Source organism: Mucor velutinosus (assembly GCF_035048745.1).
Source record: "Mucor velutinosus strain NIH1002 chromosome Unknown tig00001542, whole genome shotgun sequence".
Lineage (NCBI taxonomy): Eukaryota > Fungi > Mucoromycota > Mucoromycetes > Mucorales > Mucoraceae > Mucor > Mucor velutinosus.
The window spans coordinates 765,818-786,749 of NW_027041924.1; the positions used below are offsets into that span (position 1 = coordinate 765,818).

Here is a 20,932-nt window from a genome sequence, read left to right on the forward strand (position 1 = left end):
CGCCAGATGCACAGTTGCAGATCGTACATAAATGACTCACTTGCAATTATTGAAATCTATAAAGTGAAACACTAACATATATTGGTAGAATGACTGAATATCACGCTATATAGGATGCCAAAAAGCACGACCTTAACCGTATCATTATCACATTACCATACTTTTCAATGATCATCTGGAATGATAGAGCAGCATTTTGCATTATAATATACGAGTGATTATGCTTCGGATGGCTCTCTACCTTTGCTTCGCTTCGGTGAGAATCAACCTGCGCAGCGGCAGCTCACGCTGCCAACCGTTCTTGCTTATCTCATCAAAATACTGCTACTTTTATCTTAACCCTCCACTTACGCATGAGAATCCTTCATATTACCTGTGGATCTAACTCTTATCCAATGTTTTACATCCGAATACACACAAGTACTTCATATTCCGGCAAACAGCATACTTGTATTGTCTTTTATTACCCAAAACTATACAAAGCACAGCAAAAACTGCGTGCATTTGAATCGCATTTTCTCGTGTTTGAAGCTGTTTTAGACCATCAAAATAGCACCAAACAGTTGCTCTCACCTAGCGGTTACTTACGGACACCTTTGAGCATTTTTTTGGGATTTCGAAAACATCGCCAGAAAGCATGAGGGGTACCTCATGGGTTTCATCAAAAATTAAACGATCGCATTTTTTATTACGAAAACGAAGACTTTTACTATGGTATATATTAGTTCAAAATGTTTCTTTCAGTTCAAAGCAACCACTGAAACTATGTTTGTGAGACCTTCATACATAAAATCTCGGCATTTTCGCCAAAAACGACAATTCATAATTTGATAAATTGTTCAACAAGTTCAATCAAAGCATATGTTTTACCTAACACCATTGAATGCTCCTTGAAAAGTTCTTCTAGATAGCTTAAGGCTGTAAAGGATGATCACTACAACTTTCATAGTCGAATTTGGTAAAATGAGTCGATCAAGTCGCAAAAGGATCAAAAATCAACGAACTGTGATAGAATGTCGAGCGGGATTGTAATCCTTTTTGGCTGGCTAAAAGAAGACTCTCCTTGATTGCTCAAAGCCCTATCATATAACGGTGATGATACCCACCGGAACGATTCTACGAGAAAGCGAGACTCCTTCCCAAATGGATAGCGCACTCAACGTGAGACCCGAAAACGACAGGATGGTGACATAGGATGAGCGTGACATGATCCAAAACAACAGAATAGCATACAGACAAAGGGATTTTGCAGGAGAAGAGAGGTGGAGTTCAATTCAGAAACCTCCCTCTTTTGGAAATCCCACGGTCTTGTTTGAAGAATTTCGCGATGTGTACTTTACCTTGAACCCTGAAAATAGTACCACTGGATTCCTCAAGCGACTTGCTTTCTAATGGTGTACATACTTTCTAATAAAATATCCTCTCTTTGACCACAAATTGACCATTTACTTGCTTATCTCTCTTCAATTCATGTCCTTTTTGTTTACTTGTTTACATGTGATTTTTTTAAAGCTTAACTTTGCCTAGCAAATGAATTATTTTGATTTTACATGATCCTAGTACCTTCTAAAAGAAGACAGTTCCTAAAAGAATGACATGAAATGTGTTGACTCTTTATGAGATGAATACTCTTGATACAAGAACTACAACTGGTTGCAGGAATGATACATGGGAATGACCAACTCACTATGTAAATGTGGGCATATTGATGATATCTAGTAGTGCGAACACTTGATTGATATCATTGACAGCAACCATGGTAGTTGAAACAAGATGACTTGCACTGGTTCGAAAACAATCAATTATGTTCCATTCCATGGAGACTGCCGCAGTAATATTCATATGATAATACTCTTGTTTTCCGAGGTGTACACTTGTCTCTTGGGACAGAATCAATTACACTGGTTCCGAGGTGATGTAAAACGACAAGTAAGCCAACCTTATCATCCTGTATTGCCCAATTAGATGGACAGTTTATGGCGAATACAAGTAATAAGAGAGATGGACCGAGAACCGTATGATTTTACGGAAAGAAATTAAGAAAGTAGAGAAAGATTACTTAATCGAGCATTTTTTTCAGAGTCAAATGACATTTTTTGTTTACTTTTTGATGAGAATGAGCCCATGAAAAGCTGTCTGTTGATTACATCTAGGAAGAGATGGGGGAACTCGTTTCTTGTGAAAGTGGAAAAAGGGCTTTTTGAAATAGCAAAATGGATATAACTCGACAGAAAATAGTTGGAAGCGTCGGACGAAGCCGATCAAATAGAGCAAGTGTCAAACGTCAAAATGGTACTACTCTCGCGTTCCTAAATAAGCATATTGTGGAGAAAAGTAAAAGGAAACAAATTTGAGTGTGGCAAGGATACTAGACTCACATGAAAGCCGATGAGAAGGATATAAATAGAGGTTTGTTTCAACAGCGTTTCCTTCTCTTTACAAAAAGCAAAATACTCCATACAAACAAACGCTCTACAAGATGTTCGGGCTCTCACTCTCTACATATGGTCACATAAATCAAACACTCTGCTGTCTATTGGCCTCTACTACTGCTACATACAATGCCTTACAAATCCATGGTCCTCTCTACGTCTCTTGGTCCATGCTAGAAAAAGGCCACACTATCTTTGATACATGCAGACTTTGGTGAACTGTGCGAGTAAGTCATTATCTTGTTGGACGTATGAGCCATGTTGACTAACCTATTGATTACATAGTGCCGAAAACCTACTTTGTAGGGACTGAGTAGGATCACCGCCTCATAATCATGAGTAGACTGCGGGACAAATCCATTGGTCATGCTACGGGATGATCACAAGCTTTATTGCCGACGAGAGTAGGGGTCAACCCTATGATCCGGAGATGAAGGCGACTTGAGCGTGTCGATGATCTTGTGATGGGTGAAGCAAGTTTACACCTTGGTGATGAATTCGTAATAATAAGTCGATGAAAATAATCAGTTGTCAACTGTATTTAAAACGAAAAGCAAAAAGTTTCTTTATTACAAGGCATCTAACAAGCTTAAATATGATATATCCCTGGTCAATGACTACTATGTTGAGATGGTATATAAATAGCAGGCCACCACTGGGATCTTATGGATTGTTGGTATAGCTTGTTGAGAGGCCACCTAAGTCGATATGTTTCATGTAATGCAAGTGGATCTCGACATCTTGACATTAAGGAGATTGAATCTATTGTAGTTCCTGAGGCACCCTTGCACACACAATTGACTGGACTTGTAAACATAGATGTGATGTGATACGATGATAAACATCATCTATGTTGCTACACTGTAGAAAGTGGCTTGAGGAGAAAGTGAATGTACCGTAAGTTGCATGCTTGTATGCAACAATACAGTTAATTTACATATGCTCCATATGTGCATAGGTTATTACTGAATTCAGTCTACGATATTGTGATTTAGAAACAGTTATATGAGTGAATACAACAAGTATGATTATGCACTTTTATTTCCATTTTATTAAACTTTTATTATTACAATAGACAATATCTTATTAAATAGCAAACCAGCAGAAAATTAACTAGTTGTAGACCTTCGTTGTTTCAACCTCTTAGCCAATCAGATTGCTTGAAAACTCCGCTGACCTAAAAAAAATTTTGCGAGGGTTTCCCCCTGTTTTGATGTGAGGCAAAATTTTAAGCTCAGCTATATAGCAGTATAGCAGATGCTATCATCAAATTTCCCTCAGGTGCTAGAGCATGCCTTACTTACACCACCTAGCTTTTAAATTCTGGCATTGAGACTCTCAATCATCACTAAAGTAAGTAGCGATAACCAAGTGGAGGCGGCCTATCTACCTCCTAGCCTCGGATAAAGTCTTGTTGAGCTTCAGGGATAGGCACATCCACACAACGTAAAAAAAGATATGCTTCAAAAGAAACATAAAAAAAAAGAAGAAAAGAACATATTACTATAGGAGTATAGTAGTATGTAGGCAAAAAAAAGGACACTCACGCGAAGTGGGTTAAAGAAAAGTATAACAAATACAACATCAGAGATGTTTAAAAGAGCTCATTGTTGTTGCAACAAAAATGCATACATGAGCATCGTGCATGGCAGTAATAGTCGGATGTAAAGCAACACAAACACGCACAACAGCTGCAAAAGCAACAGTGGTATTATAAGTTTGCAATACAACATAATGACTAATGTTGTCTCATGTGAAGCCACAAAGGAAACACAACCAGCAAAAGAAAAAAAAAACGCAACAAAGCGCAACAAAAAAACATGCATGCAATATCATGGGAGAGGAAACAATAATACCAACGTTCAAAGAAGCCTTTTATCATTGCGACCAGAAGAAAAAATGATACTTACCACTTACCATAGCCACAGATAGACCAAAGAATAGGCAATCACCAGAGATAAACCAGAAGAAAATCATGCATCAAAGACAGTAGACCAGGAAAGACCATATTAGTAGCAGCAGCAGCAACGACACCAGAGACGAGACAAAAACCAAAGAACGAACGCCACCAGCAAAGACCAGACAAAGACCAAACAAGAAGCAACAACCAGACATGATAAACCAAAGAAGCAGGCAGCAGAGATTGCAGAGAAGTAATAGCAGCAGCACTCACTCATACAAGCAAAAAAATACTAATACCTAATAAAAAACAAACTCAATTAGTGTTAATTATACGCCTTCCAGTGCTCGTTACCGAATGGTACCTAGCATATTCCACTTCAAAGAAGCAGAATCAAGTTTTTCCAACAGTGCAAGACAGGGTTATCGGAAGCTAGAATGTTATTGTCAATCAAATGATTTCCAAAACGACTATGGGTTGATGCTAAACACGTCTTGCAAAAAGAGAAAAAAAAAACGGTGGTATGGGAAAATTAGAATGCGCCCTATCCGACGTCACGGCCAGTAGATTTGGTCTTAGCCTTCTGCCGTGGCAGCCGCAGTACCTGTGGCAATCTAATTTGAATTTGTGCAGTGGGTATTTTCGTGTTCAAACTTGGCCTGATCTGACATCTTTTAAACGTTTTTGCGTCTTTTGCGAATCCTGTAAATATGTTTGACACTAGCCATAAACATCGTTCTCCCTCGCAACCCGACGCTGAGATCCCACTGCTGTGGACTCATGTAGTCGGCTCAAAACGCAAAGGCAACAACAAGCAACAGCAATCCATTGTTTCTTTCAACCCTACGCACATCCAACGACCAGTTACGGAGACAGAGGCATCTCAGCAGGCCATCAATGGAGAGGCCTCTTCAGGACCTACGGCCGCCATACGTCCATTCCTCAAGGGGATCGAGGAGGATTCGGTTTTCATCGATCTGGAACCTGTCAAAGATCGTAATCTATTGAACAAGGCCGTTCTCAAGTTCAATGAAGCTACAACCAACTCTGAACTTTATGAAGACTTTCTTGGTTGCCGTAGCAAACCAAAACATTATTTTGGCCATACTTTCCTCGAGACAATGTGGCTGCCTGAGTGTGTAGGACGCACCACACTCATCAACGACGGCATTACCCTGGAAGACGGTACCTATTTGAGGGGTTTTTTATCCTACCCGGGCGATGCCACCTGTGGAATACATCCACTACGATCTGCATTCCGACAGTTCATCCAGTTACCAGATTTAGATGATATAAACTGTATGTACACTGGATTAGATGTACGATATCGATTTATACTATAAGAAGATATGGACTTCAGATACGCTAGTACTATAAGATTCATACTATATAAGATATAGGCTATAGATGGCACCACGGACATGGATGGCGCTACAGACTTATACTTGTATTCCGACATTGACTACGGATGTTTGCCATATCTGGATAGACATCAAGATTAATGCAATATGAGCTTGTTGCTTCAGATGTGCACTTTATGATACACGCTATAAGACACATGCTTATATCTGTGATACTAGCTACAGATACTTTATGTACTACAGACTTGTACTATATATATGAGACATCATGCTATAGACATGCATACGATATGCTATAGACATGTCATATATCCAGATACATGCTAAAGATGTATGCTTAGCGATATACACTCAGATATGTACTATTAATGTAGACTAAGAAGACTGTACCTATCAAATACATGCTACTAGATCGATATTAATTATCCTTATAGAAAGGATAGATCAGGGTACTTCGGATGAGAGTCTAATTATTCATCCAGACAGAGCTAAATCATGATTAGCTTGCTGGAGTTGTCTTTTAGCATGATTAGACATTAGTTGATCTGAGTTGACTTATTTGTTAATCTAATTAATAGAACTTTTATCCATTGTTATAGTATATAAGAAGGATCATCTACCTGGCCAGTAGAGATACTTCAGTTTACTTTACACCTGTCAGTGTGATAATAAAACATACCTTTATCAAGTTGACATTACCGTTTTTTTATTCTTTTTTTTCCGTGAATTTTAGTCTATAAAGTCTCAAATTCCACAATAATGGTTCATTTACTACATTTTCCTCACTTAATTGTTCGACAACGAACGTAGTAACTGGAATTCACTCTAGATGTATAGCAACCCTTCAATGTAAACACAAAATGACCCTGATATAAAAGCTTTGGCGTCAGTATAGAGATTGGAATAGCTCTTTCTCCTTTTTCGTAAAATGAGCAGTTTAGATTCGAATCTCTGCCACGACAACACAACAAAGCAAGCTTTCACAAAGTAGTTTTGCACAGCATTCTCCAGTATCAATTCCATTGATCTCTTACTTCTAGTCGCTCGTAATCAAGAAGTATTTATAAGAAGTTTATTACTCAAAAGCTGTTACGATACGTAACACACTTTTGACTTTTTAGGAAATCTTCACCAAGATATAACCAATTTTTCACTACAACGCAACACCTAATTCATGGATCTTTTACTTTTAATCGTTTGCAATTACAACAGCTTTCAACAGTAGCTTTTATACGTATATCGTTGTTCATAACCGTTTACGTTTGGAATCATTTGTATTTGATCAGCAACGCACCTGTAATGAAATAGCCACCCAAACGCAACTTAATTGAAAACCAAAGTTCATCAAATAGCACTCATTCAAATTCATGCTATTTGGATCTATTAATGAAAGCGCTCAAATGTACATCAAAGAACCATTTAAAAATACTGAAGTAAAGATGCATGCTTATATCGCACATCGTGTGAATGAATCACTCCTGAGCACAGTGTATTCAATCACACCCATGATGGTCGTAATAAGTGATGGTATCTTTATCCAAATAAAATCAAATCAATAACAAGCATATTCAAATATGACAACTATGCCCTGCCGCCATAGTTGCACAATATCCCAGATAAAGGATTCCATACTTCAATAACAAACATCACACTTTAAACCATCAAGATTACATTAATTCATGCTATGACGATAGCTCACCCAAGCCCATCAAGGTTACTCAAATCGACCCTTATGGCCAGTGCTCTTGCATTGATTACCACTTTAAATCAAACATCAACAACATTTGCCATATATCGCAATAGCAGAACCTATTGCTCTCTATCATCACTAATCCTACAAGCTAGTTGCAAATGTATAAATACTCTTATTTTTTTTACTCAATTCCAAGATCTTCAGTTCATTTTATACACAAATAAAATACAGTTGATTTCTATTGTATTTTACTATTGCTTTATTTTTTTTTGTGAAATCTATTCAAACCTGATTTCACTGCAGCACCATCCGATCTAAGATCCAACTATACTATTGCTTTCCTTGCAAGATTTTGCTATAGGAACATGCTGTTGTCAGAGCTCTAGCATTAACGGAATTGCAAAACCAAATTTCGGATGGCCCAAACCTCAAAACCGAAAATACCTTTGCATCTCCGGAGTCTTGGATGTTAGGTAGAAGATATCAAACTATGATGAAAACATTGAAACATATATGATGGAAATCAATGATTTACATTGCATGTTTGGCGGGACATTTGATGCTGGGAGAATCCTGTGCCTAGTATACTGCTGTGTAGTACTAGATTCAAGTCTGTATAATGTCATTGATGCTCGAGCCTTTAAATCACTGTAATCTCACATTTCAAGATACAAATCTGGGTTTTTGCAACGCAGAAAATCCTAGTAACTATAAAGCACTGTAGTTTATCTACTTGTTCGGCAACACAGCCCGCTATACCATATTTTTAGGTCGAATTCTGTCCAAATGTAGTCATTTTTCAACTCGAATAAGTTATGCCAAAAAGCATTTTGGACGCTTGGAATAGAGCTAAACGACTCCCCTTGGTTGCGCTTTACTTACTGATGCTTTATCTCAATTTTTTTTTGGTCATTGCAAATTCATGAAAATCATTGTTTTTTCATGAGTATTAGCAAGGGAATATTCTTGAAAATCAAACGATCGCGTTTTTCATCCCAAAAATGGAGACTTTTCCTAAGATACATATGAAATCAAGTTGATTGTAAAAATGAGATGCAACACTGGAAACACTTTCTGTGAGATTTTCCTATATAAGACTTCGACATTTTGCCAAAAAACATGTTTTCATACTTTTGCAAATTGCTCATTATTTTCGGTCTGAAAGCTAAATGTAATCAACACCATTCGATGCGGCTTCTCTATTCCTTTAAAAGTATATTAGAAAGCTGGGTGTGATATCGACAGTTTTCATAGTCAAGTTTAGCAAAAACGTTTAAAAGATGTCAGATCAAGACAAGTTTGAACACGAAAATATCCACAGCACAAATTCATATTAAATTACCGCAACTATGGCTGCCGCTGCAAAAGACTGAGATTAGATTTACTGGTTGTGACGTCGGGTAGGGCGCCCTCTCATACTCCCATACCCCCGTTTTTTTTCCTTTTTTGCAAAACGCGTTCAGTATCAAACCATGGTGGTTTTGAAAACCGTTTGATTGATAATAACACTCTAGCTTCTGATAACACTGTCATGTACCGTTGAAAGAACTTAATACTGCTTCTTTGAAGTGGAATATATTAAGTACCATTCGATAACGAGCACTGGAAGACTTAGAATTAACACTAATTGAATTTATTTATTAGGCTTTGATGATTCTTTTTGTCTGGTTGACGTGGGTGGTGCTGCCATTACGTCTCTGCTATCTCTACTGTTTGCTTCTTTGGCTTATCATATCTGGTGGTTGCTTCTTTGGTCTTCGTCTGGTCTCTGATGTCGTTCATTCTTCGGTGTTTCTATGGCGCTGGTATTGCTGCTGCTGCTAATCCGGTCTTTCCTGGTCTACTGTATTTGGCGCATGCTCGTTCTCTGGTCCATACCCGGTAATTGCGTAATATCTCTATCTGTGGTGGCGATAAGTGGTAAGTTCTTTGGTGTTTGTGTGCTCTCTTCTGATGGTATTCGTTCTTTAGTTTTTCTATGGTGCTGGTGTTGCTGCTACCCATTTGGTCTTTCCCGGTCTACTATACTTGGTGCATGCTCGTTCTCTGGTCTATCTGTGGCGGTGATAAGTGGTAAGTAACTTCTTTGGTCTTTGTCTGCTCTCTGCTGATGGCGTTCGTTCTTTAGTTTGTCTATGGTACTAGTGTTGCTGCTGCTCATCTGGTCTTTTCTGGTCTACTATACTTGGTGCATGCTTGTTCTCTAGTCTGTCTCCGGTAATTGCCCATACTATTCTGGTGTATTTATGGCTGTGGTAAGTGGTAAGTATGTTCTTTCTTCTGGTCGCAATGATGTAAACCTTCTTTGAACGTTTATATTATTGCTTCCTTTCTCGTAATAATGCATTCATGATGTTTGCGTTGTTGCACTTTTTCTTTTTCTTTTTCTTCTTTTTCTTTTGTTGGTAATGTTTCCTCTGTAGCTTTACATGAAACAACATTAGTCATTATGTTGTATCGCAAACTTATAATACCACTGTTGCTTTTGCAGCTGTTGTGCGTGTTTGTGTTGCTTTACATCCGACTATTACTGCCATGCACGATGCTCATGTATGCATTTTTGTTGCAACAACAATGAGCTCTTTTAAACATCTCTGATGTTGTATTTGTTATACTTTTCTTTAACCCACTTCGCGTGAGTGTCCTTTTTTTTGCCTACATACTACTATACTCCTATAGTAATATGTTCTTTTCTTCTTTTTTTTTATGTTTCTTTTGAAGCATATCTTTTTTTACGTTGTGTGGATGTGCCTATCCCTGAAGCTCAACAAGACTTTATCCGAGGCTAGGAGGTAGATAGGCCGCCTCCACTTGGTTATCGCTACTTACTTTAGTGATGATTGAGAGTCTCAATGCCAGAATTTAAAAGCTAGGTGGTGTAAGTAAGGCATGCTCTAGCACCTGAGGGAAATTTGATGATAGCATCTGCTATACTGCTATATAGCTGAGCTTAAAATTTTGCCTCACATCAAAACAGGGGGAAACCCTCGCAAAATTTTTTTTAGGTCAGCGGAGTTTTCAAGCAATCTGATTGGCTAAGAGGTTGAAACAACGAAGGTCTACAACTAGTTAATTTTCTGCTGGTTTGCTATTTAATAAGATATTGTCTATTGTAATAATAAAAGTTTAATAAAATGGAAATAAAAGTGCATAATCATACTTGTTGTATTCACTCATATAACTGTTTCTAAATCACAATATCGTAGACTGAATTCAGTAATAACCTATGCACATATGGAGCATATGTAAATTAACTGTATTGTTGCATACAAGCATGCAACTTACGGTACATTCACTTTCTCCTCAAGCCACTTTCTACAGTGTAGCAACATAGATGATGTTTATCATCGTATCACATCACATCTATGTTTACAAGTCCAGTCAATTGTGTGTGCAAGGGTGCCTCAGGAACTACAATAGATTCAATCTCCTTAATGTCAAGATGTCGAGATCCACTTGCATTACATGAAACATATCAACTTAGGTGGCCTCTCAACAAGCTATACCAACAATCCATAAGATCCCAGTGGTGGCCTGCTATTTATATACCATCTCAACATAGTAGTCATTGACCAGGGATATATCATATTTAAGCTTGTTAGATGCCTTGTAATAAAGAAACTTTTTGCTTTTCGTTTTAAATACAGTTGACAACTGATTATTTTCATCGACTTATTATTACAAATTCATCATGTATCAACATAAGCTGAGTTTCAGTAAGTCATTCTTTATATATCAAAAGATATCAGATAAAAAATGTAAGTAGTTAACGTTGCAAAAAGCAACTAAAGACATTTAGACTGACCATCTACATCTGAAATAATTACCATTCAGCGTAAGTGAAGAATTGACAGTAAAACTTAGTATGAGTACACCATTCTAGACGGATGCGTAAGCAATTCATAAATAATTATAAACAGCAGTGGATATTCACTCTTCCTTTTCCTCTTCTTTTATCTGATTCTTACCGAATAAAAATCTATACCCATTCTCACGTACTTATCATACATTTACAACAATATTTGTGATGTTCTTCAGAATGAACACTGTTCATGTCTCAATGAAAACAGTTCAGTAGAAAACATTTGAGTTCGTGAACAATACCTAGATATTACAATTGCACAGCGCTCTAGACCAGGATAAACAACTAACTGTAGCTAATATCACACCTCGCCTTCTATTTTCAATAATGTTGCATTACAACTGCTTTGATTGCTATAATAGCTTATCCAAGCCTTGTCAGGGTTACTTAGACTGGTTCTTATTATAGCCGGTGCTTTTGAATTTATTACCTCTCTAATCAAACGTCAACAACATTTGCCGGACATCGCAATAGCAGCAGCACCTATTGCACTCTATCATCACTAACGCTGTAAGCTAAATTCAAACGTGTAAAGACTCTTCTTTTTGTACTGAAATAGAAGAATTTTTCGCTTTACGTACAATTAAGACTCGTTGATTTCTATTGACAGTAATCTACTAGTTTTACGTCTTTGTAAAATCATTAAATTTCAAGAGCTATGCAACAGTTTGTGGAACATGTCAGTATTGATTAGATTATTATTTCCAATGCTGTGGCATCCGAGTTTTTTGTGGTTAGTTTCCTTGAAGAGATGAAGTGTTAGGTGGGAATTCAGTAGCAAGTCTAGACGGTATCTTACTTGGCTGAGACCTGTTTGACTTGAGGTTACTGTGAACGACGTCGATGAGTAATGAGAAAAAATAATAATCAACTTTTAAGGAACTGTACTGCTGAATTTATCAAGTCTACCTGAGCTTGAAGCTTAGTATCCTTTGTTTCCCTTTCAATTCTCTATACGATAGTATGCTTTTTATAGATATATTTTTTGAGTTTTGAAAAGTCTTTGCTTGTAGTCAAATATAAGATTTTAAACGAATTCATAAAGGGAGGGTACCTCTGGCATCTAAAACTAGCACATTATAATGGATATTATGTAGAGCTATTGAATGATCTCTGTTTTGTGCAAATCCAGTCAGTATTTGTCGAGATATGGTCAAAAAAGAGTATCGTGCAAAATCATGGATATTTGTTCAAAATCTGCCTGTGATAGCAAGCAAAAAATCTGGTGACCTTTTTTTTTAGTCAGGACAAGATCGTCAGTATCTCATGATAGATTTATGCTAGAGCTTCAAACAATAGCTCATTCGATAGGAAATTTTTTGATCTATAATGTTTGGTAATGCTTAACAAAATGTTTTGATGAGAGATATTGATTAATCTTTAGAAAACAGTCAAAAATTACAAAAACAATCGTACCAAATATCTGGTGAACAATGTACACCAGACACTTGATATAAATACCATTGTATTCTCCTTTGAATTCTCTACAAGTTTCATATAAGTTTGAATGGGTGCTTACTATCAAGAAACGCGTACTTTTAAGGTCGATATATTTCGGAATCCTATGGATCCTCGTTCAGAAAATTAAAAATTGAAGCTCCGTTGACCTTCCACTGGTGTAAATCACATAAGTGTATATTTGACCAAGCGTTTTAAAAATTGGAGCGAACGAAAAGGGCCATATTAACTTGCTGGTTTCAAGCTATCAATAGATACTTGACATGTTGAAAAATCTTGTTGTTAAGACTAGACAACTGTGGCCTGCTTTATTCAAGAATAATAAGCCTTTCGATTTAAAGTACGTACATTCCCCTGTTTAAAAGTAGCATCTCCAAGGTTGATTATCTCATGAAGTATGCATTTCCAATATAATGTTTCCACTTAGAAATTGCTCCAATATCATTATTCTACAACATATTTTAGTTTTATATGATTCTAATTTTTTTCACCTGAGGACCTGGATGTACAAAATGTTTTTTGATTTTGAGGTTGATCTCCAATACTGCTGATTTAATAGATATCCGAAGGTAATGCAGGAACTTGTTTATATTAGTATAATTTCTAATGCAACTATTATAGTAGCAAAAAAAAAATATTAAATGTGTCTTCATAGACAATTTAGATGAACTAAATGAGGTGCATGCACTGTCATTAGAGTTTCGTATACGGTACAGCTAATCCAAAAAAGCAATGTAACTTCTTATAATGAACCTATTTTCTACTTGCTTGATACGATAATCCACACGGATGCGGCTCTCAAGTGCCTTGTAACTTGACATTTTCTCGGTGTGCGTCTGAATGTTTTGCAATACCTGTGGTTGGTGCAAGTTGCAACAAGCTAGTGAAAATGGAAGGGATTATTTACATCTATATGATATTTCAAGAAATGACTGCTCACCAGTCAATCTTAGATAATATGTGCACTAGAAAGTATGATATTTTGCAATGGACCCCTTTACATTGTTGAGAGCAATTCAAGTTTGGGAGTGCTATATTGTTCACTGACTACGATGATGAAAATTTCTGCTACCGCCCAAGTCGAAGTTGGATTGATGTTCACTGGCGTGTTCAATCTAAAGTTTCGCTAAAACACTGAATTTTCTTATAAATTTTGAATAGATTTAGCCTGGTCAGTTTCGTGCAATATTTGGTCGATCGCCTGAGTTATAGGACATGGTCAAAACGGTATATTAGTCATCGCCTTTGATGCTGTAAAACAGATTTGTTAGTGGCACAAGATGACCAAACGAATATTCCAGCCTTTTCAACTGGCCTGAATCTTAAAAAAGTACCCAGTAAAGCCTTTTAGTAAAGAGGATCCAAACAACAAAATGTGATTGATATCAGAACGACATACAATGACAGTTTTCTATCTGACAGCTGTATCGTTCAATGCATTGTAACCCACATATATAGCCACTCTCAATTTCCAAAGCCTCTAAATTTAAATACATGTAATAAACAGGATCTATCCTATCCTATGAGATTGTATGTTTGCAAACAATGACTATAAATATCCAACTACTACTACAAAACATATACTGTATAGAAATCGTACTTTAGGATGTATCATCCTTATTGTTCTATATTATACAACGCTCGTAAGTAATAGTGAATCGAACAGTAACTTATTACAGCATCAATAAAAGTGGGAGGATTGATATGTAGCTCCCTTTCTCTAATAGGTTTCTATCATATCTTACTAAATTTATCAATAGCAAGAGTTTCATTAAAGGCTTGAGCGTAAGGTTTCCTACTCTTTAGGAGCTTCTTGTTGGCCCTTTAATGGCTTCTTTTGAGGCGAGATCAGCATTCAAACACAATCAATGCCAGTAAAATCATAATTGTCAACAAGGCACTTCATGGATGCAATCTTCATACTTTCAAGTGGTGATAAAAACAATCTATTGCGGCTTGGTTTTATCAATACTATAAGCTAGTACAACAATGAGAATACAACATGCTGATTCAATGGAATTTGTTTCCTATATTCAAGGAGAATCATATATCTGTAGTGCTTGTCATATTGTTTATTTGTGATATTCTGAAGGAGAAGCTTGCACCCTTACTACTGACATCAACATTGGTTTTTTGAGTCTTCAGTATAGCAGATATCCAAAATCTTCAAGTTTTCAAGCTCTTTGGCTTTCTCTCCGCTGTACTCTAGAGAGCAAAAAAAAGACAAAGGGCCTGTCCCCTTGTCACATTGGATTTACCATTGTCTGAATCCACAATCTACACTCTTTTTCAATAATTTGGCCCACTTGTGTACAACAAGTTTTGGTTTGGCTGAACAAAACGGAAGGGCTTTCATAACCTAACGTTTACCTAGGGAGTAATGCCTCTTTCCATCATGGCAATGATGGCATGCCAGAGGGGACGACATTGTAGTTGTCTCACAGACTGCTTTTCATACTCAAGTGGCTGGCTGATTGACATTTTGCAATAAACCATCCCCAATGCAAATTTATTTTTTCTGTCAATCATCATCTTCACCATGGCAACTGAAGTCGCATTATCAGCATCTAACACAGACAACACCATCTATGTCTGGGACATTCGATCTGGATCCAGCTTGTTTTCATTCAAGCAAAGCATGTCGCAGAAGGGCGGCCTCGCACTAGTGTCAAAACCTGGCGCCAGCTTTCAGATCGGTTCCATTGTCACTGCTCAAACTGATCGTGCTATTCTCAACGTCTATCAATGGCAGCGCGATCAAGTACTCCATAAAATGAATACTGCTGAAAAGATGGTCAGCGTTGCATCTTCGCACCAAGGTCAATACTTGGCTGCTGCCACTGTCAGTGGAAAAGTGTATTTATGGCATGTGCCTACTGGACATTTAATGCGTGTATTCGAAGCTCACTACCGTCGCATCACTCGCCTTGCATTCAGTAATGACGATTCCACATTACTAACTGCTAGTGAAGATGCCGCTGTCAATGTTTGGCTATTGGCACATCTTCTTTCGCCTGTCAGTGCCGATGGATATGAGGATATTACAGCTCGTCCCGCCCCATTATACTCTTGGTCTGACCATACCTTACCTGTATCTGATATCTATATCGGCAACGGTAATCTATCAGGTGCTCGTGTGTGTACAGCAAGCTTGGATCATACTGTCAAACTCTGGGATCTTGCTACAGGCCAGCTTTTAACTACCTTTTTATTCCCCAAAGCTGTGTCGAGTGTCATTATGGATCCTTCAGAAACCACTATTTTTGCTGCCTGTGAAGACAAAATTTATTCTGTGGATTTATACAAACGTCGTCAGGATCAATCTTACAAGATCAACACTGTAGAGAGTTTGGGCGGCATGAGTCGAGTCGAATCTATTGGTATCAAGTCAACCACACCTAACATGACAGGCGATCAAGGAAAATCTGCCATGTTGGGATCTGTGTTTATCGGACATACAGGCGAAATCAACTCACTTACTTTATCATTCGATGGCACCATCTTGATCTCTGGTGCAGAGGACGGCAATTGCATTGTGTGGGATGTGTTGAGTAGACAGCCTTTACGCAAATTTGAATCACACAAGGGCCCTGTCAGCCATGTCGCTTGCTTTTTGCGACCTATTGAATTACATCCAGATGCCCCCACTCAAAACATCATTCCAATGCCCTGGAAACAATTGAAGCGTGCTATGCCTACAACAGAGGAGGAGCATCGTGATGCCAGTCAACAGACGATTCAAAACACAAGCATTGACTTGAATGCTCATCAGCACCTGGTGGAATCTGGTCCTGCTTACTCTTCTCTTACAACAGAGTTGAAGCCTATTCAAAAAGCGTCCAATGCCATTAGAGACATGAAGGTGAGTGGTGTATTATTAGAAAGACTACCGAGTGGCTGATTTGTACATTGATATAGACCGATGATTCGAGTGCTGGTTTACAGAATCAAGTCAATGCACTTCAAGCAGAACTGATGCGTTTGAATGAACATCATTTAAAGTCGAAATCATTACACAACGAAATGTATACACTTGTTGTGGATAAATTCATGGAGGAGAGACGTAATAAGAGAAAATTAGATCAAGAAGATGAAGAAGAAGAGGAGGAGGAGGAAGACGAACAATAGAGCCATGTATCATATAGTATCCAAATAAAAAGTAATTGCTCATAAAGATATGTACTCGCATACACCAATAGATGTCTAAACAGGACATCTTTCAATGGCGATTATAGCATTGCACTTTGAGTTTGAAATGCACTTGCGTATTTTATCAGGATACTGCTACTTTCATTTTGATCCTCCATTTATACATGAAAACGCTTCATGTTATCTGTGGGCCTGACTCTTATGTGATGCTCTACATCCATATACACGTAAAGACTTCATTTATGGGCAAATAGCATACAGATATCAACACTTTTCAACCCTTGGTGTCCCTGATACAGCAAAATCTGTGCGCATGTGGGCTGTATTTTCTCGCATTCAACGCCGTTTTAGATTGTCAAAATGGCACCAAACAATTGCTCTTATCTGGCAGATACTGTTACTCAACTTTTTGGGGACCAAGAAAATATGGCCAAAATTCGACCAAAAAGCATGAGGTACCCCTCATGCTTTTCATCGAAAATCAAACGATCGCGTTTTCGACCTTGATAATGAAGACTTTTACTATGGTATGTGTTAAATCAAAATACTTCTATCGATCCAACGCAACCCCTGAAATCACTGTTGTGAAGCTTTCCTATATAAAATCTCTACATTTTAGGCGAAAGCCTCATTTCATATTTCTCAGCATTACTCGATAAGCTTGTTCAAAACACCTCTCATAATAAGCACCATTGGATGCGCCTTGAAAAGTACTTCAAGGAAGCTTAAAGGAGTATGGGATAATCAACACAGTCTATATAGTCGAATCTAGCAAAATAGTTTAAAGAAGTCGAAAATCAATTGAATATTTCTACTTCGAGCGAGAAATGGAGTGGAGCGTAAACCGATTTCTGCGGCGGCCGCTTGCTGACAGACTGATTGCCTCCCTTGCCATAAAGACAAATCGCTGCTTTTTGAATCTATCATCCAGGAGGAGGTTGCGAATTAAAAAAATGCTATGGCATAGTCTACTTTATCTGCTACGCTTTTGTTTTAATTTTTATATCAGCAAATATTTATTATTATTGCTCAGCCAAATACGAATTTGATGCGAAATAAGTATTAATGTAACTGGTAATGTTCGCTCGTGCACTAAAAGGGTCTGATGCTGTATTCTCAACGAGTTTGAGCCCCATACAGTATCATTATCTTGTAATGTGTGTCGACATATCGTTCACCATGAAATCATTTGTCTCGAAACCTAAAGTGATCTGATTTGACGAAATTGCATTTGCTTACCGTAGTTTTGGATCACTTATGTCATGATTGCAAAAGTAGCAAATTACATCAATGAAAAGCAATATAAGGTTTTTATTGATTTGGAATATATTGGATATGTACTATTATGAATAATTTACAAGAGTGCAATAGAATAGAATCAAGGTATTACTGCTCCAAGATGATGGACATTTCATCTTCATCGCGGATGAGTTCGCTCAAGGTGTTGATAATGGCAGCTGTGTCATAATTAGCGACGCTTTTGATGTACTCTCGCACCTTTTCCAATCGTTTTATAGCGTTTCCCTCTAAAGGGTGATTGTTTTGCTTGGATACCAATACCTCCATTCTTGCTTCACAGATGAGCGTTTGTAAATGAACAGGTAAGGAGTAGACATCATCTGAAATGCTTGTTTCCGCAAGGTATCGAGTCATGTCAGGAGCCAAAAACAAATTCAGCAAATATATGCAGGAGAAAGGCTGGTTTTGCTCTTTAAAATACACATTTTCAAGAGGTGGTGTTAATGATAATGTTTGGGGCTCAAATTCATTTACTATTGATGCGAAATTGCTTGGAGAGTGCTCACAGTGAGAGCAGCAGCTGCTTCGTCTACCTCTATCTGCGCTAAAATGATTAGATGTGGATGGTTGCATGTTTATAGGGTCTGTCATTCTGAATAGAGTTACAAGGAGAGAAAGCAAATTTCTAGTAGATTCTCTTTATATATTCACTGAAAAATTTAAGCCTGTTTCATCAATTCATGCCCGCAATAGTGATGTAAAAGAGGTTTATTGGCACATCTTTAAAGAGGAGATGCTTACTTTTGTCTCCAAGATAGGCTTCCTATTCTCTTTAGCAGACTTGGCTTCCGTTTTAACCCATTCGCTTCTTGCTCTTGACCTTCCTCTAGCTGTGGCGAATCCTTCTCAACCTGTTTCTGGTTGTAAAATTTCTGTATCAAGTTTTCCAATATCATAATCATCAGCCCTAGTTTTTCGATAGTATCCCGTTCTGTAACTTTAACCAGCTGTTCTCGCACCACGTCAATGGCTAAAACCAATTCGTCTTTTGTCAAAATTGTTTCAAGGCTTTCCATCGCTGAAGCTGAACTGATTAGAATACGCAATGATGATAAACGACCGTATTTAGCGGCTTGTAGTATGAGTGATCCCTGCTTTGTGCGTCGAGTCTGTCCATCCAGAAAATCGCCCTTGATCTTGATGTTTGCTTTGGCTGTATGAATCAGCCAGTCCAGCGTTAGACTATGGTCGCCATTCGCTAATAGACAAAATAATGGCGTTTTATGGCTAGCATCCTCTGCATTGACATCTGCACCGGCTTTGATTAGTAGCTCCAAGATGGGTTTTGGCGATTTGCAAAATCGTGCAGCATAATGAATAGGTGTCCAACCATCACCATCTCGAGCATTTGGGTCGGCGTCATAATCTAATAAGAGCTGTAATGGTTCTAATGGCTCAGGACATCGAAGAAAAAGAGCATGGATCGCTTGTACATTGTAGATATTGCGGGCGGTTGCATCAGCTCCTTGCTCCAGTAGTAATCGAAGTGGCTCAACAGGGTTCGGATTGTTTGCTACTATCAGATAGATCAATGTGCATTCTGTATTTGGATCTCGAGAATTCAAAAGCTGAGTTATGCTGGGCTCTGCTGAATCATCCAGTTGTTGTTTTTGTTGCTGCTGTGATGAATGGTTGTAAATAAAATATGTCAATGCGGCCATATTACCCATTTCAGCCGCTTTCCAAATAGACATAGTGGGCTCTGATTCCATTGTAACAATTTGCTGGCATGGCCTTTGAATCACTATCATATTGTTTCCGAGGATTAGATTCATTTATTCGCTCTGACTGCCTTGATGAGAAAATACCTTCATTGTTTCGAATTTTGACATCTTCGGATAAATCAACATCGACAAAGCATGAATCCTGCTGCACATGTTAATATCGAGCTGGAACGATGCAATCAAAGAAATACAAGTACATTGAATACTGCGATGGGTCTAGGCTGAGAAGTATACATCATTTTTGGGATGAATGTTGAGTCGAAAGAGAAAGAGATGAAAAAAAAAAAAAGTAAATAAGCATCTCTTATTCTATCATGTATCCTTGTTTCTGTGCCCCTGCGAATTTCATTTTACATATTTGACCCTTTTTTAATATTATTACATTCTTTTGTGGTAGTAGATGTAATTATTGTGCATTTCATAAACATATAAAGTTTTGCACCAACTTTAAATCATGCACAATATATCATCTCACATTACACACATTCATATGAGCCATAATTGAATTCAAGGGCATTGGGATATGTGTAATTAAAGCCATATATTCCTCTTGATTTGACTTGAATGTGTCACATTGGGCTCCATGAGTCTACCAAAGCAGGAATTGGGCTTCCATGGTGACAGATTACCAAAGATACATGGCAGATCGAGAATGCATGTCGACAGCACGACTTTGATCTGGCCATGTACACGCAAATAGTGTCACGTGTGCTTCAATCAGGACAAGTCTTGCCATTTGCCTCGTGTTTTGTATTATTTGAAAGTGAGATTGTATAGTTTTGTTATACAACTGATATATCTGGCCCTCTTTTCCTTATTTTCCCACTTTTATTTTTTATTTCTCATAAGAGTAAAGGTACCAAATCACACAACAACTGATAAAGAAAAGGCAAATCCATCTTTATCGTTTTTTTTTTTAAAAAAAAAGAAAAAAAAAAGAGTGATTTTGATCTTCTTTTTCTTTTGGTAAGCACACATTTCGTTTTTTCTAGGCTATTACTAATATTTTTATCAGAGTTCCCTTTTTCCCCACGTTTTTTTCTATATTATTTTT

At 37.6% G+C, this 20,932-nt stretch overlaps 4 protein-coding genes across 4 annotated transcripts; 2 read left to right on the top strand and 2 right to left on the bottom strand.

Moving 5' to 3' along the window:
• Positions 1 to 5,042: 5,042 nt before the first annotated feature.
• ATC70_004941 (uncharacterized protein) lies at positions 5,043 to 5,675 on the top strand (the record flags this gene model as incomplete). Its single annotated transcript, XM_064824240.1, has 1 exon — positions 5,043 to 5,675. One exon carries the CDS (start codon positions 5,043 to 5,045, stop codon positions 5,673 to 5,675), a length of 633 nt encoding a protein of 210 aa, XP_064677176.1.
• Positions 5,676 to 15,245: 9,570 nt separating this feature from the next.
• ATG1_1 (Serine/threonine-protein kinase) lies at positions 15,246 to 16,834 on the top strand (the record flags this gene model as incomplete). Its single annotated transcript, XM_064824241.1, has 2 exons — positions 15,246 to 16,568; positions 16,625 to 16,834. The coding sequence occupies 2 exons, from the start codon at positions 15,246 to 15,248 to the stop codon at positions 16,832 to 16,834; spliced, it is 1,533 nt and encodes a 510-aa protein (XP_064677177.1).
• Positions 16,835 to 18,241: 1,407 nt separating this feature from the next.
• On the bottom strand, positions 18,242 to 18,745 carry ATC70_004943 (uncharacterized protein; the record flags this gene model as incomplete). The annotated part of the gene is made up of 2 exons (XM_064824242.1): positions 18,242 to 18,627; positions 18,688 to 18,745. The coding sequence occupies 2 exons, from the start codon at positions 18,743 to 18,745 to the stop codon at positions 18,242 to 18,244; spliced, it is 444 nt and encodes a 147-aa protein (XP_064677178.1).
• Positions 18,746 to 18,891: 146 nt separating this feature from the next.
• RPL23A_1 (60S ribosomal protein L23A) lies at positions 18,892 to 20,117 on the bottom strand (the record flags this gene model as incomplete). Its single annotated transcript, XM_064824243.1, has 3 exons — positions 18,892 to 19,898; positions 19,963 to 20,020; positions 20,076 to 20,117. 3 exons carry the CDS (start codon positions 20,115 to 20,117, stop codon positions 18,892 to 18,894), a joined length of 1,107 nt encoding a protein of 368 aa, XP_064677179.1.
• Between the last annotated feature and the right edge of the window lie 815 nt (positions 20,118 to 20,932).